Raw genomic sequence first — 15,578 nt, forward strand, 5'->3', positions numbered from 1 at the left:
AAAAGTATGTTTCAGGTTAAACCCACATGATCAGTGATCTGACAGTGCTTTTATTTTTTGGGTTTTTTATGTCCTGGCAAAAACCAAAACAAAAATGTCTCTGATGCTTTCTTTCTTTCTGGCTGCTTTCCTTTGCTTTATTTTAAAAGCAAATATTTAGTGAAAAGTTTGTGAGAGCAGTGCTTTGTTTTGAATACAGTAAATGTGGGGATTTGACAGGTTCTAGAAATCCTGAGCTTCAAGTATTGCCAGACTATTCTCAATTTTCTTTTTCTGAGCCTCAGATGTCAGCACCAGTCAGTCAAAATTACCAGCTTTTTAACAGAAATGCTGTGCATATGTGCATGAAAAAGTGGACATTCTATGTGAAACTATTCAGCAATCATTATGGGTGACATCTCTTTGTTGGTGTCCATGATAAGCAAGCACAGTGTATGTCTTAGGTAGCTCTCTGACAGAGGTTCAGCCAAGCCCCCAGTGGGAGCTCCCTGGGTTTCCCGGAGTCAGCTCTTTCACCAGCCCCACTCATGCCCTGTGAAAAGCTCTGCCAGCTGCTGCTGCACACACGGGAACCTCTGGCAAAAACAATTTAGAGAACTGCCTGGTTTCACATGCTGGCATCAGGTCCTCCATTTTATCTGGCAATTTTAAGCAACTTTTAACAGGAAAGAACATCAAGTCAGCAAGATAATGATAATACTGTGGAGTTCATAGTGGTTTGTCTTTTAAGAACAGGCTTTGTGTTAGCTACAGTAACTATAAAATAAAAATTAAAAGTATCTACAATACTGATTTATAATAAACAACTGAAGGAAATGCTTCTCTCCCAGCTTTGGAAACAGAAGGGAAGAAGTTGCATTAGGTGACAAGGCTGGGTATCTCCCTAAAATGAAGCAAGGCAGCTCACAGTATTTTTGTTCTGGTGTGGCCAAATACCTTTGAAGCTACCTGCAAATACCTTTTTGAAATTGATGTGCTAGCAATTCATTGTCAAAACTGCAATGACATGTACTTAAATTTGCAATCATTTCACTGTAAAAACATATATAGAAATACATTTTGTCTCACTTCTGATAAGAAAAACAGGTGACACTTTTTCCCTTGCCTAAGGTAAACTTTAAAAGCAATCTGCTTGACAAGGTTTAACTTTAAAACCTGCAAAGGTTGGTGATGGTACAAAAGATAGCAGGAGAATCAGGAAATGGCACGGTCATTGGAGACAAATCCTGAGACAAGATCCCTGTACAAAAATAAAAGGGAGCTCCTGCGAGCCTTGAAAAATATCCTGCACACATTGATAAAAAGGCCTTTAAAGTCATTCTTCAAAAAAATAAACTGAACTGACATATCCAGTCATTGTGATTTCTTCTTCGTGACCTTCCTCTATATCCTTACGCACTAGATGAAACCAAACCCAGAGAACAAAAGTGCAAAGTAACAAAACCAGAATAATAGCTTTCCCTGTTTTGTTCCAGGGTTTCTTCACAGAAGAGACTGCTATTTAACTCCCATATCACAGAAGTCATATTCAGGCAAGCATGTGAAAACCAAGATATTTGATTTTTATACAGGACATCACACTGTCATTTTGTGTAATTCTTTGTTCCCCAAAACTGGCTATTTACGTGCCCTGTTATTTTACCTCATGTATGGCACATGGCTCTCAGTCTGCAAAAACAGGGGCAGCTCTGAGCAGGAAAGTAGACAGGAGGTAGGACAGCACAGACAGCAAGGCCACAGCAAGTTAAGGGTGGTTGCACCCTGGTAAGGATCTCCAGTCTTTGCCCATCCATGGCTGTGGGTAGCACTTCTGCCTCTCCAAGCTGCCAGGGCTCAACCCTGACATTGAAACTAAAGGTATTTACATGCAGTGATATTGCCTGCAGGAAAATATTGTCAAATGCATGTACACTGCCCAGGAAAGGCTTACTGTGTGTGTGCTGTGACCAGTGAGAAGACTGGGGAAAGAGCAGGGAACAGTCATACTGATCCACTTCTCATCCACCTTTCCTTGCCAGTGTGGGAACAACACAGGTACAGGATCAGTCCTCAGATGTCTACTAGAGTATAGCATGAGGTTCCTCTGTGGTGCAAAAAATTTTATTTCTGGAGTGATGCTTGTTTCTATGTTGTCACATGGCCAAGAGAATTCCTCATTTCTTGAAGTCTCCTGGGAGGCAAGGCTGTATCCCTGCCATGCAGGTCCAAGAACAGACTCAAGACACCTTAATATTACACAAGGGTTCTGCAAAGATGTGGTTGTCACTGCAGCCACTTCTCAGAGGCACCACTCAAGACACCCTGAGTATACTGTGAACAGGGTGTGTGTGCTGGCAGAGAACTGACTCTGGAGGTTCAAACGTTTGCACTGGCTAATTATGTAACAGCAGACCACACACATACCTGGAGCAGCCAAATCACTACTATATATGATGCTAGACTTTTGTATTTTGCTTAAAAGAAGAGTTTAATTTTCCAGGATCTTATAAATGTCAGGAACTGGTGAGAAATGCATATCATGTCAATAAGCTCTCCTGGGTGATAAGTATTAATTCCAAACAAAAATAAAGCCAAGCCTATTCAGGTACAGAGCAGTTTCCTTCCATTAGGAGGATGAAAAAAACAATCCCTTTCCCCTTCTCACAATTTCAAAGACATCTTACTAGAGTAGCAGTGATACATGCATATCTGGGGGTTTGGGAACCCCAGGTCACACCATATGGCTAGTGATGAAGCAAACCAGCATCCCCCTGTGCAAACTGCCAAACATTCAGAAACGTAACAAAGCAATGTGAATGTGGCTAATAGAGCAAGGGAACAGGCTTACAACCTGATCTACAAAGGGAAACAGTGCCATAACTTTGGGGTTTCTATCAATTTCAAAGCAGAAAATTCCCTGTAGGCTTCTGCAAGGAGGTCTTAAACCCTTTTACTGACATCTGGATGTGTGAATAAAATCACTCCTATCAGTGATTATCCCTGCTGTGGAATCATGATTAAGAAGCTGTGTTGGTCCATCTCCACAAAGAATGCCAAGGCATTATCACCACCTACTTGCTGTTCTCACTCAGCATTACTGCCACTGGTTTGCTAAGGCAAAGGATTTATCTTTCAAGAAAACTGGCTGAAAAAGTAAGGGCAGAACAGTACATAAAGGGTTTCTAGATCCCACAGTACATCTGGTCATCAACATTCTGTGTATCTATTTTTATTCCTTCGCTCTAGCCAGTCTGGGTCTCTGCTTCATCCTCAATCCACTTTTTTGTGAGTCACATCAGATTAGAAATACATTCAACTATGAGAAAAATCTTTTGCAACTGATCCAAAAAGAAACAATAACAGAAACCCCCGCATATTACATTTGGAGCCTCTTTAAAAAACAAACAGAAACAATGCAAGACACTGAAAAATATGGACAAGTTTCCTTATGGTCTTGTTTAGAAATGTACTGCAGCTGAAGTCACTTGTAGGATATCCTGTGGGTGACACATAAGGTAGTCAGTATAAGAGAAAAAGAAACTGGACATCCGAATACAAGGCTTTGTTCTGCATTTTTGCTACACAATCTCTAACTACATCAGTTACCCCTCCACCTCTATCAGTACAAAGGATTTGTTTGGATTGTCTCAGTGTATGGACACTAACCGAACATCCTACCTTTGAGTACTGTACACAAGTCCCCCACCACAAGAAAGAAAATGAGGCGCTGAGGCGCATCCAAAGAGAAACAAAACTCAGGTAGGGTCTGGAGCACAAACCTGACAAGGAGTGACCAAGGGAACTGGGGATGTTCAGCCTGGAGAAGAGGAAGTGCAGGTGGACCATATCAATCTCTGCAACGCCCTGAAAGGAGGGTGTAGCCAGGTGGGGCTTGATCTCCCAAGTAACAAGCAATAGGATAAGAGCAAGTGCCATTACACAACACCAAGTGAGATTTTGACTGAATATTAGGAAAGATTTCTTCACTGTAGGGGCTGTCAAACACTGGAAGAGGCTACCCAGGGAAGCGTTTTAGTCACTACACCTAGAGGTATTTAAAAGATGTGTAGATGTGACACTAAGGGATATGGTTTAGTGGTGGGCTTGGCGGTGCTATGTGGCCTCAATCTTAAGAGTCTTTTTCAAATTAAACATTTCTATGAATGTTTGATTTTATTACAAACTCATCACTGAATTCCTACGCATTTTATTCTATCCTGTATTAACTCATGTGAACTGTGTGCTAGGCCTTGCCACAAGAAGTGCTGATGGAAGTTTTGTCATTGATTTTAGTGCAGCAAAAGTCAAGATGGCTATTTTTCAAGTTTTTCATGGACCTACTGCTTAATAAGTAGTTTTACAGAGTCTCAACATCATCAAGTCCCAAGGCACAGCAAGATTAAAACACACTGGCATGAAGTTTGAACAGAAGGTAAAAGTGTGTCCTCCTCCACCATCTCCAAATACACAGAGCTCTAATTAACAAAGCAGAAACATGGGATGTTGGCCTTCACAGCGTGGGATACAGATCAAAAAGGAAACATGAAACTGAAGATTACTCAAGTACAATAGGAAGCTCAAGATCATGGAGCATTTATTCACTACCAAAAATATTAGAGCCAAACCCAAACTCCCAAGAGAAAGTATCTCCAGTTTCACACTAAACAGGACACTTCCTTAGCTTTGTAAACAGGAGACTGAGTTGAAACAAACTGCCAAACAACTCTATTTCAATCCAGTATTTCAGCTAAGAGAACATCACCAGAAGCAATGATCTAAGTGCTCTCTTATCCAAAATGCGGTATAATATAATCAACCTCACAGATAAAATAGCAGGAATTTTGGAGGCAGTTCTTGAATACAGCTTGAATCAACTGACTAAAAGATTACTACTAAATTTCCCTGCATTAGTGGGCAAAGTCTTACTACAGAGAAGGCCAACGAAGAGTCTTCATGGTATTTCTTAGGACTCCTTTAGCACCCTGACGTCAAATCCCTGCAGGTGCACAAAAGCCAGAGCAAGCCAGGGTAGCCCTTATTTGGGGTTGGGGCCATGCTAATTTTAAGAATCAAAATCATTGAGCTGGACTCAATGATCATTCTTGGTCTCTTCTAACTAAATATATTTTGTGATTCTGTGATAGGCGAATATCTATTTTGCTATATTAGAAGATATTGTAAAGATAAAAAATATATTTATTCTGCAAATGAATGTACAAAAGACTCATGCCTATGATACGTATACTTTTTTTATTTTGATAGACTAAATACAACTAACAAAAATGTAGCAACAAAGCCTGTAGAAAAGCCAAGGTTGCGTATGCCTTCTTTGCCTCAGTCTTTGATCGTAAGACCAGTTTGCTTTGGGTATCCAGCCTCCTGTACTGGAAGAACAGGGAGCAGAATGAAGCCCCATCAATCCAAAAGGAAATGGTCAGTGACTTGCTACACCGCTTAGACACAAGTCTGTGGGGACAGGTGGGACCCACCCAAGGGTCCTGACAGCTGGCAGAAGTGCTTACCATGCCACATTCCACCGTTTATCAATAGTTCTAGCAAATCTGGAAGGTCCAATTAACTGGAGGTCAGCAAATGTGACACCCATCTACGTGAATGGCCAGGAGGATAGAGGGAAATACAGGCCTGCCAGCCTGACCTCAGTGCAGGGGAAAGTCATAGCACAGCTCGTCAATAGAGTGTCCTCATGCAGAACATGCGTGACAACCAGGGTATCAGGCCCACTCAGCAAGGCTGTAAGAAAGGCAGGTCCTGACTGACCAGCCTGATCTCCTTCTGTGACCACGTGACCCACCCAGTGGATGAGGGAAAGGCTCTGGATGTTGTCTGCCTGGACTTTTATGTACTGGGTTTACCTTGACTGGACACCAAGCACCCATCAAGCCTCTCTATCACTCTCCTTCTCAGTGGGACAAGGGAGGGAAAGTAAGACGGAAAACAACTTATAGCTTGATGTAAGGCACTTTACTAAACCAAAACAAACAAAAAAAAGGCAAAAATTTGGTGTGTATAAACAAAGAGAAAAAAGTTTATTCTTTACTTTCCATCAAGGGGTGATATCCAGCCACTTCCCAGGAAGCAAAGTTGCAGCACATGTAGTGATTGCTCTGGAAGGCAAGCACTGTAAAATAAAAAATACCCCTCATTCCCCCTCGCTCCTTTAGCTTTTATATCTGAGCTGATGTCATATGGAATACCCCTTTGGTTAATTTGGGCCCGAATTTGTGCGCCATCCCAGGACCTTTCTCACTCCCAGGCACTTGAGAGGGGCAGAATGTTAGAGAGACAGCCCCGATGCTGTGCCAGCACTGCTCAGCAGTAGCCACAACACTGCTGTGTCATCCACACCTTTCTAACTACCAATGCAAACCACAGCACTGTGAGGGCTGATGTGGGGAAAATTAACTCAATCTCAGCCAGTCCTGAGACACTTTAGTAAGGCTTTTGACACCATATCCCACAGAATTATCCTGCAGAAAACAGATGCTCATGGCTAGGAGAGGTGCATTGTTTCATGTATAAAAGACTGCTATATTATCCAGGTCCAGAGAGTGGTGCTGAACGGAGCTACATCCAGCTGGTGGCTGCTCCCATGTCAGTTCAACAGAGTTCAGTCCTGTTGAGTATCTTTATCAATGCCCTGGATGAGAGGAGCGAGTGCACCCTCACCAAGCCTGCAGATAAAAGCAAGTTGGGCAGGAGTGTTGGTTTGCTGCCGGGTAGGAAGGCTCTGCAGAGGGATCTGGACAGGCTGGATCAATGGCCCAAGGCCAATTGTAAGAGTGCTGAGTAAACAGCTGGGCTTGATCGTCTTGGAGGTCTTTTCTGACCTAAACAATTCTATGATTCCTAATTTTGCAAATACTTGGTACACTCGGTTCATAAAAAATATACGGTTATTTTTACTCACCTCATTTACATATAAGCTATTCCAGCTTTCTTATCACACTGTCCTGTATGACTTGAACCCCTTGACTTCAGCAGAATTATGAAGATGGTCAAAGTTAAGCACATGATGAATATTACTGCACTAATGATCCCCTGTGAATTTTCTATTTATGCCTATTCCTAGAAGTTTTATGAAACACAACATCTCTGTGGCAAAACAGTGGAAAAGAACTCCCAACGTTATTTTAGATTTTCAGCACTGTTCAGTTTCTACAAATCAAAGCAATACAATTATTAAGTTTTCTCTTCCAGCCCTTTAAGGATTAGTTGGCCTAATTCAGTTTCACAGTAATACTTAAAAAAGCCCCAAATGAAAACCAAGAAGTTTCAAGAGACTGAAGAATTTATAGTGACTTACACTATGATATACATCTGCCTGATAAAACATATTTCAAGTTCCTTTAGAGAATTCCTCTATGCTGCCTGCTGCTGAGTCAGGGTTGGAATTCTCATGCAATATGCTTTGATATTTCAGTCCAAACTGTTAATTATACAGATAAGAGACACATCAAAGTCAGATAATTGTAGACCAAAGTGCATTACTGCAGGGAAATTAGTAAGGCTTTTTTTTTCAAACTGATGAAGCCTGAAATACATATTTCTATACAAAATCTAGAAAACAAGGAAATAAAACCTGTAAAAACCAGTTTATTTTGGCCATTTTACAGTTGACACAATTTTATGTTACCAGAGTCCCCTAAAGAAATGTATACAAGCCTATTATAAAAGAACTCAGTAAGTGCATTCCAAAAGTGATGCTTTGTACCACTAGTGATACCAGACACACTTCATAGAATCATGGAAACATAAAATCACAGAGTCACGGAATGGCTTGAGTTGAAAGGAACCTTGAGGGTCATCTAGTTCCAATCCCCTGCCATGGGCTCCCTGCCATGAGCAAGGACGCTTTGCATTAGACCAGCTTGATGAAACCCCTTGAATACACCTCTCTGGGCAACCACATCTGGCCCCACCATATCCACAGTAAAGAATTTCTCCTAATACCACAGACTCATAAGATGGCTTGGGTTGGGAGGGACCTTAAAGCATTTAATCTAAACCTATCCTCTTTAAAAACCCAACCAAACAACCAAAAAACAGAAAACAACACAATCTTCTCCCCAGACAGACATTTAACATTTGTTTGGTGAGAGAATACTGCCCAAATTACCATACACTTTTTCCTGTGATTAGGCATCAGCCAATACAGGGAAGAAGAGGGTGGAGTTAATGGCATACATCCGTTTGGACTGGGCCTTTAAGAGCCAAAAGCTGCAGGCAGTTATCCAGAATTGTAAAGTACAGATTTTTCTTTGTATTTTGGTGGTGCACAAGCAAAGCAAAGTTTGAAAATTCCTTTTTTTTTTGATTCATAATGAAAACCACAAGAGCGTGGAATCTTATCATGAGTCATCTCATGTTATGGTTTCAAATCCACATCAGAAGATACTCATTCCATGACTTTCAGTTGTTTACATACTGAAATGACCTGACACTACGCTGTCTGTTCTGTTCTGTCTTTTCTTTGAACTCTGGAGTTCGAAGTATGTATGGTGATGCTTAGTCTGAAGATACAGACTAGGCATACTTCCCTATACTAAGCAGATGTTTATTCAATAACTGATAAGAAAAAGCATGTGATGTTTCAGTTAGACATTACATAGTAAATAATATTATTTAGCACTTTTTATCTTCTACTTTTCATCTCCGAGTACACATCAACAACCAAAACAGGAGAAACAAAATACCAGACTTCTTGTAATTAGGCAGTATTACCTGCATACTGCAAACTGGGAAACTGAGTCAAAATAGCACAATGGAAGCATCTGGAAGACCTCTGTGTTATTCTGATGAACTTCAAAGTACTTAGCTTAATAGCATTAATAAACACTCTAAGTGAATACCAGTACTTGTGCTATAAATGTCGCTGGCATCTCCAGGACACTTTAAAAAATTGATTAGTGCTACACTGGACTGCTGAATCATCAATGACCGTCCTTCAACTAGGACAAGAGGATGTCTCGTAAGCAAGTTATTTATATTCTTATTATCTTCAGCAGAAAGTAGAGTCTGGTTAGGTTTGGTAGTCATTAAACAGCAATTTTTGTAGGAGCTGCCCTCCTCCATAGATTTCTTATCAGATCAACTTCAGTCTTAAATAAGAGCAATTACAAATAGGCCAACTTCTTTTAGTCTGAAAGAAGAAAGGCAATACTGAATCACGCACACTACAAAGGTTTGTTTTGGCCAGAAGCAAGACCAAGCCTCCATATTAAACTCTGTGTATGCAGTACCACTAAGTTATCCCACTTGGAACTGGAACTCAAAGGGTTGCTTTTTTTTTTAATAAAATGTGCAGGTGGCCTTGAACTTCCCAAGATATTTTTTTGAAGCTGAGTAGGCCGTGTTTCCTCTTCTCTTTTAATTTCAAAAATCTAATAATCATGATCATTAACCCCAAGCACAATATTAAACTACTTTTTATCTTTGCTGTGTGTTTTGAGACTGTTGTAACACATTTACCCCAATGTACTGCATGCTCTCAGATCCCATTCTGTATTATCGTATCTGCAAATATTTACAAAGCAAAAAATACTGCCTGACTCAGCAACGAAACTCACATGTCTTTCATGCTGTTCCATATAATTGCTTCAGACCAAAACAACACAAAAACACCACTGCGAATTACAAAAGACAGAAATACTATTAGTGGCCTACAGCCAACTGTGGTCTAAGCATTTGCTGGCGAGCCCGTCACATGCATGCAACATTTGGAATACTGCTCAAAACCTCTGGCTGTACAAATATAGACCTTCAGTCAAGGAACTCTAGCAAAAGTTTCATTTGAGTAAAATCAGGGAGATCAGCAGCTGATCTGCTTTAAATGTTGCAACCCCACACCAGAACACACCGTCCTTTGCAAAGAAAAAGCAACAGGATTCCCAAGCACAGGAAGAGAGCAAGGCAGCAGCATGCTAAGGGTCTGCACTTCAATGAAGTCTGTGACCTCTTCAGAACATCCACAACATCCACTCAGGAATTGCAGAAGTGTCAGACTTTAGCATGGGCACATTCACTGTAGGCTGCAAGGCTCACTAGCACATGTCCCAGCAAAGATGAAAAGTAGGATGTAACTACACAGAGATCTGCCACCTTCCAACAGCCTCGGTATTAGTCCCCCTGGTACCCACAAAGATCAACCACTACAAGTTGCTTTGGGTAATTTCAGAGATGCAAAGCTTAATCAAATTGTTAAATTATCACAACTAGGAAGACAGCAATTAAGTAGTAATTTCAGAGGCTGGTTCTCTTCATCACTCCAAGAAGCAAGTTCACCACTGGAAGTCTTCTGAGGAGTAAAACACCTGTCACACTTCCATTAATATGAAAACTTTATTTATATTAGGGGTTAGTGATTTCTTCATTGACTATACAGAGATGATCAGAGTAATACACATTTTGATGTTCTAAGTATGTAAGTTTTCAATGAAAAAGCTTGTTTGAAGTTTGAGCTGGATGGAAGCTTGCTTAGACATATTCAGAGATAGTTTCAGTTCTATGAAGATGACAGGCTAAAAAGTCATAAAGCTTGACAAAAACACAAAATAATTTTAAAGAATGAAACAGAAATAACAAATATGTACTTTTATTGCAAACACATACTTTTTTTTTTTCTTTAATGAGATTAAATTTGACTTCTTTATCAAAAGAACTGCAATTCTATCCTGCTTCCTGAGTCAACATTTCCATTATAAGAAAAAAATCCTCCACCTTCTCTAAGTCTTCTTTCAGTGACTAGGAAAGGCATAAAAATATTATTAAGTTCAATATGGCTCCAAACTTTAAACAAAAACATCTTCCTAAATCAACTGTATACCCATTACATGCATTGTATACATGCTGGAAAATAAACACTGGCAAATACAGTCTTGGATATGGCTCAAGGGCCTGGGTTTTTGAAAAGAGTTTATAAAATATATAACTGCTGTCAACTGGAAGATGTTAACTTCAAGACTGATGTTAACTTTAACTGTTCATTTGCAAGGAGAACATCCTGCATTTCCTCGTCGAAGAAGGTGCACGGCAACGTGCAAAAGCAAGCTCTCCCATGTGAGGCGGGAACATTCCAGGCTGCTCCCTGGCCAATGCCCATCGCTCTTCCCAAACTGAAAGTCATGGATTCTAGAGGTGAATTTCAGCAGCGCTATGTCTATGCAGTCTCCCCGTTCGCTCCCCGTGGTGTCACGGCACACGACCACGTTCACGGGAGGCACCTGCGTCCCGCACTGCCGCGCTGTGACCTGGCAGCACCTCGGCTGTCCAGGACATCCTCTGCCGGCAGCTCCCGGAGGGAACCGCAGCGGAGCTCAGGCTGAAAACACCCTTCCCACGGTGTCCGAGAGCCCGCTGCCGCCCTGATGGGCGCGCACCATCCCCGGCCAGCACAAGGGACGAGGCCAGTCCTGGTGGGGCAGTGCCCAGGGGAGCACCAAGCCCTGGGCTCAGACCCTCCGCTCGAGAAGTCCCCTAAACCGGCGAGCAGCACGCCGACAGCCCTTACAGCAGGCGAAGCCGGTGAGGCTGTGGCAGGGCTGGGAGACGATCATGCTCCCGCCAAGGAGCCCTGGGGCGACGGCAGCGCCCCCGACACACCGCCCCTGAGAGCCCCAGCAGCGGCGCCCGCGCGGCCGGAGCCGCCACGAAGCCGCCGCTCGCCCCGCTCTGCCCCGCCGCCGGCCCATCACAGGCACACGGGGGACACGGGCCCAGGGGTGCCGAGGGACGCCCGGCGGGGCCCGCCTGGGCAGCCGGGACCGAGCACTCCGCGTTGTCTGCCCCCCCGCAGACCAGAAGGGACGCTGGGGGTACCGCCGACTCCCAGGAGACCTCCTCGAAGTTGCCCCGAGAAGTTTGGGACCGCCCGGAGGTGCAGCCGCCGGGCAGAGTCGCCCCCTCATCCCACACCTCCCTCCTGCCACCTGGCCACACGCTCCCGGACCGGCCGCCGGGACCGGACCCCGGAGACCGACCCCACGACCTGGTTGAGCCCCCCGGGACGGGACCGGACCGCGGACCAACCCCAGTCGCCCTCTGGGCAAGCGGCCTTCGCTCCTGGGACAGGGGAGCGGCAGCCCCGAGGCGCGCTTAAGGGCTACCCCCGCAAAAGCAGCCCTCGGGTATAAAAGCAGCAGGACACCTACCATCTCGCCTGATGTTGGAAGCCCGCAGGGCTTTTATAGATCCGCTCTGGGCAGGGGCGGTGGTGCCCTGACGGCTGCAGAAGTTCGCACAGACGACGGCGTAGAGCAGGAGGAGGATGAGCAGTTGCATTGGGACCAGCTGCGAGCGGGACCGTGTCTCTGCGAAGAAACGGACTCTCCTCTCCCGCCGAGGGTGCTTCCCTCGTTCGTGTTCTCTTCCCCCTTACCGGACTTTTTGATTGTTGTGGGTTGCTTGTGTGTTTGGGGAAGTTGTATGCGGGGGGCAAAAAAGGCACAATCCCCGCAAAAAAAGCTCAAAACCCCGGAGCAGGCGAAGCAGCGGTCACCGCCACCGCGCTACTCTCCGAGCTGCCTCAAAACTTCCTGCATGCTGAACTCTCGGCTGCCCTTCTGGGCCGGCCAAACTCGGCAGAGGTGCGCAGGGCCCGGGCCGGGACCGCCGCCCACTCCCCTCGCCCAGCGCGGCCGTGCCCCAGGAGCAGGCGGGGGCTGCCGCAGCCGCGTTAGCCCGCGGCCGCCGCGGGGCTGCACCGCGCCTCGCACCGCCCCCGCCCGCCGCGGAGCCGCCGCCGCCGCCGGGGTCCGCAGCGCCGGGAGCGCCCCGCTCTCCGCGCCGGGGGAGGAAAGGGGGCCCGCGGCAAGGGGGCGGGAGCGGTGCCCGGGCCCTCCCTGAGCTGCCGCCCGCGCTGTCTCCACTCCGGGCAAAAAGTGGCAGGAGGGATGGTGCGGGGAGGGGGCTGTCCCCGGTGCGGAGTGAACGCTCCCGGCGACTGGATAGGACGGGAGCCGTGTGCCAAGGGCTCTCCGCCAGCACAGGGGCCGCGCACCCGGCGGTCCCGTCACCCTCGGGCCCGCGGTGGCCGCGTGAAAGTCATCGCTGGGCCGTATGCCTCAAATCTCTGAGCTGTGCCAGGGCGGGTGGGAAGACTTAGTGGGACAACTGGGGAATAATCCGCAGTTGTCCCAGGGAGAAATATATGGGCTTCTCCTGTCACGTCAAGCACTGTCCAAATCTTTTAATAAAAAGTTACTTCTTACTAATTTAGACCCTCATTAAATTGGGTCTGGCATTAAAATATTGTATTTCTGCCTGGAAGAGTTTAGGTCTAAACCAAAGGTATGTGAGAGTTGTAATCAGATTGCTAGTTTAACATTCTTTTTCTTTCCATTAGTTGCAATGAAAATAATCAAAAGGAAGATGCAACCCCCCCCCCCCAAAAAAAAAAAAAACCCGCTCAGGTTTTAGCAGTTCTCTAATAATTTTTCCCTACTCAGTTTATTTCTTACAACATTTTATGCAGTCTTAGCCAGTCTAACAAACGGTTATATGCTGCCAGATCTTTAACAACATGAAACATCCGTCATTAGCAGAAGAATGTCAATATGGTGCTGTATCAGGAGTCTTGGACGAGTCGTGCTACACTGTGAGTTCTGCCTCTGGCTGTGTGAAGCATTTTCTCCAAGAGCATGCTAGGACGACAATGGGACTGAAACATCTTGTATGTCTCAGGAAACCAGTAGGGTGCAATTCTGTTATGCATAATTCATGCTCCTTTATCCCTTTCATGTTCCCCAAAACTGACAGCGAACCTAATCCTGCTCCCATGTGGTAGATAATGGAAAGACTCCAACAGTGCTTCATTTGTGAGCAGATGTGACTATATTTTAGGTGCCCATTTCAGGGGGGAACTAGTGAACAGAGGGAAGGTGGCCAATTCAATCATCCAAGTAGAAACAGAATGTCAAATAGAGGACACAGAATGAATGAGTGTGGGGGAGCTTGGGAGATGTTCTCTCTTCATCCAGTCAATGGGTCTACCTCTCTCCAGTTACCTTACAAGGAACTTCCAGAAAATGCCAATAGAATCCCTGCTCCCCAACTCTCTTCTGACCTTTACCACAACTTGTCTTGCCTTTCTCAGTGCCTTGAGGCTCTCCTTCTCTTTTAGATTCGGGATGCTGGAATCTGTAATTGGTTCTCTTTGGTGAAGTGGTCATTTTAATGTGGAAGAGAAAGATGGACAGATTACCTTCCAGCCAACAGTCAGACAAAAGATGTTTTGACAGTATCTGAGCAATTGCACAATTCAGTCAAGAAATGGCAGTATTTCCCAGGTTGTTTCTCTTTCTGTATTGAAATTCATCCATATAAATTTGCTTATATAAAATTCATATGTCTTCCCAAGACCTGGTATAGAGACAGTCTCTCTGGCCCCATGCCTTGCTGGCTGCAAAGGTCTAACTTTAACAGAAGAGTAAAAGAGACTTTTGTCTTTAACAGTCCACAGCTGTTTGGCTGACATGCTCCTTGGCTTGATAGAGACTATAAGTTTAAACTTCCTCAAGCTCTCAAGCTGACCAGGGCACAGAAGTGAGGTTTCCTCAGCACTTTTTTTCTTTTTTTTTTAAGAGCACATACTGTTTTGGTACATAAGATGAAATTCCTGTTTATGTAGCAGAGATACCTGGTTGCTTAGAGACTTCTCAAGCAAAACAGCATGAGGCCTCATGAGCTAGACGATGATGGATACAGGCAAGTGGATTCCACCACCTGTGGCTTTGATACATACTAAGAGGATGTAGCTCATATCATATGCTCACAGTACATTTCTGTTTCTCCCTGTACAAAGCATGGGATAGTGCCACTCTTTCTTAAATCAAAAAATATTTCTGTAGCAGACAAGTCTCTTTGTCAGGTCAGAAAACAGGGAATAACATTGTGGGGTCCAAAACAGAGGCCTGGCTCTATGAATTATCAAATATTTATTTTAGCCCTAGTATAGAAAAAACCCCCAGATTTTCCAGTTTGATGTACAGGTGAACAGAAAGATTTTGGGACAGAGAAGCAAAACTAACATACATTAGAGGACTGTTAGAGGAAAGGCCTGCACCTGCATTCCAATGACTGTGGCTACAGCTTCTTAGTTCACTTTCAAAACCACTAGACCCACTAAAAGCCAGAAAAGTGTCTTTATAATAAGGTGTCATAGAACCCCCATCAAAGAGAGAGAAGTTTGGATTAGACTCAGACAGTTTTATAAGCATATCACTGAGTCTTTGCTTTCTGGCAAAAACTCTAGCACATTGGCTAATCTGCATTCTAAGTGCTTGGAATAATTTAAAGCATCAGGTGGCTTCTGTAGGAAGACCTATAGCAAGTCATGGTTGCTGCATAAAAGGACACACTGATGTATAAGTGTGATAACCTAGGTAATTATAGATTTGTCTGCTCAATTGGGACCCTAATAAAAAAATCTTCACATAAAAGTCAATTAATAGAAGTTATAAAGAAAATAATATAATTGTTTTCTATCAACCTGGAAAATCTTACCATGCCAACTTGGAAATCTGGTTGACAAGCAGAATAGCATCCAATTATGGCTTTCATAACATACCAATTGGTACTGCATG

General features: G+C 44.2%; 1 protein-coding gene across 1 annotated transcript in view; it reads right to left on the minus strand.

The window, feature by feature from the left end:
- PDGFD (platelet derived growth factor D) overlaps window positions 1–12,512 on the minus strand; it is a 139,123-nt gene extending 126,611 nt beyond the window's left edge. Inside the window, exon 1 of the mRNA XM_066570803.1 lies at window positions 12,147–12,512. Coding sequence (XP_066426900.1) covers window positions 12,147–12,276 — 130 coding nt within the window. The 5' untranslated portion in view covers window positions 12,277–12,512. The remainder of the gene's footprint in view (window positions 1–12,146) is intronic.
- Between the last annotated feature and the right edge of the window lie 3,066 nt (window positions 12,513–15,578).

This window comes from Molothrus aeneus, chromosome 2 (assembly GCF_037042795.1).
Source record: "Molothrus aeneus isolate 106 chromosome 2, BPBGC_Maene_1.0, whole genome shotgun sequence".
NCBI lineage: Eukaryota > Metazoa > Chordata > Aves > Passeriformes > Icteridae > Molothrus > Molothrus aeneus.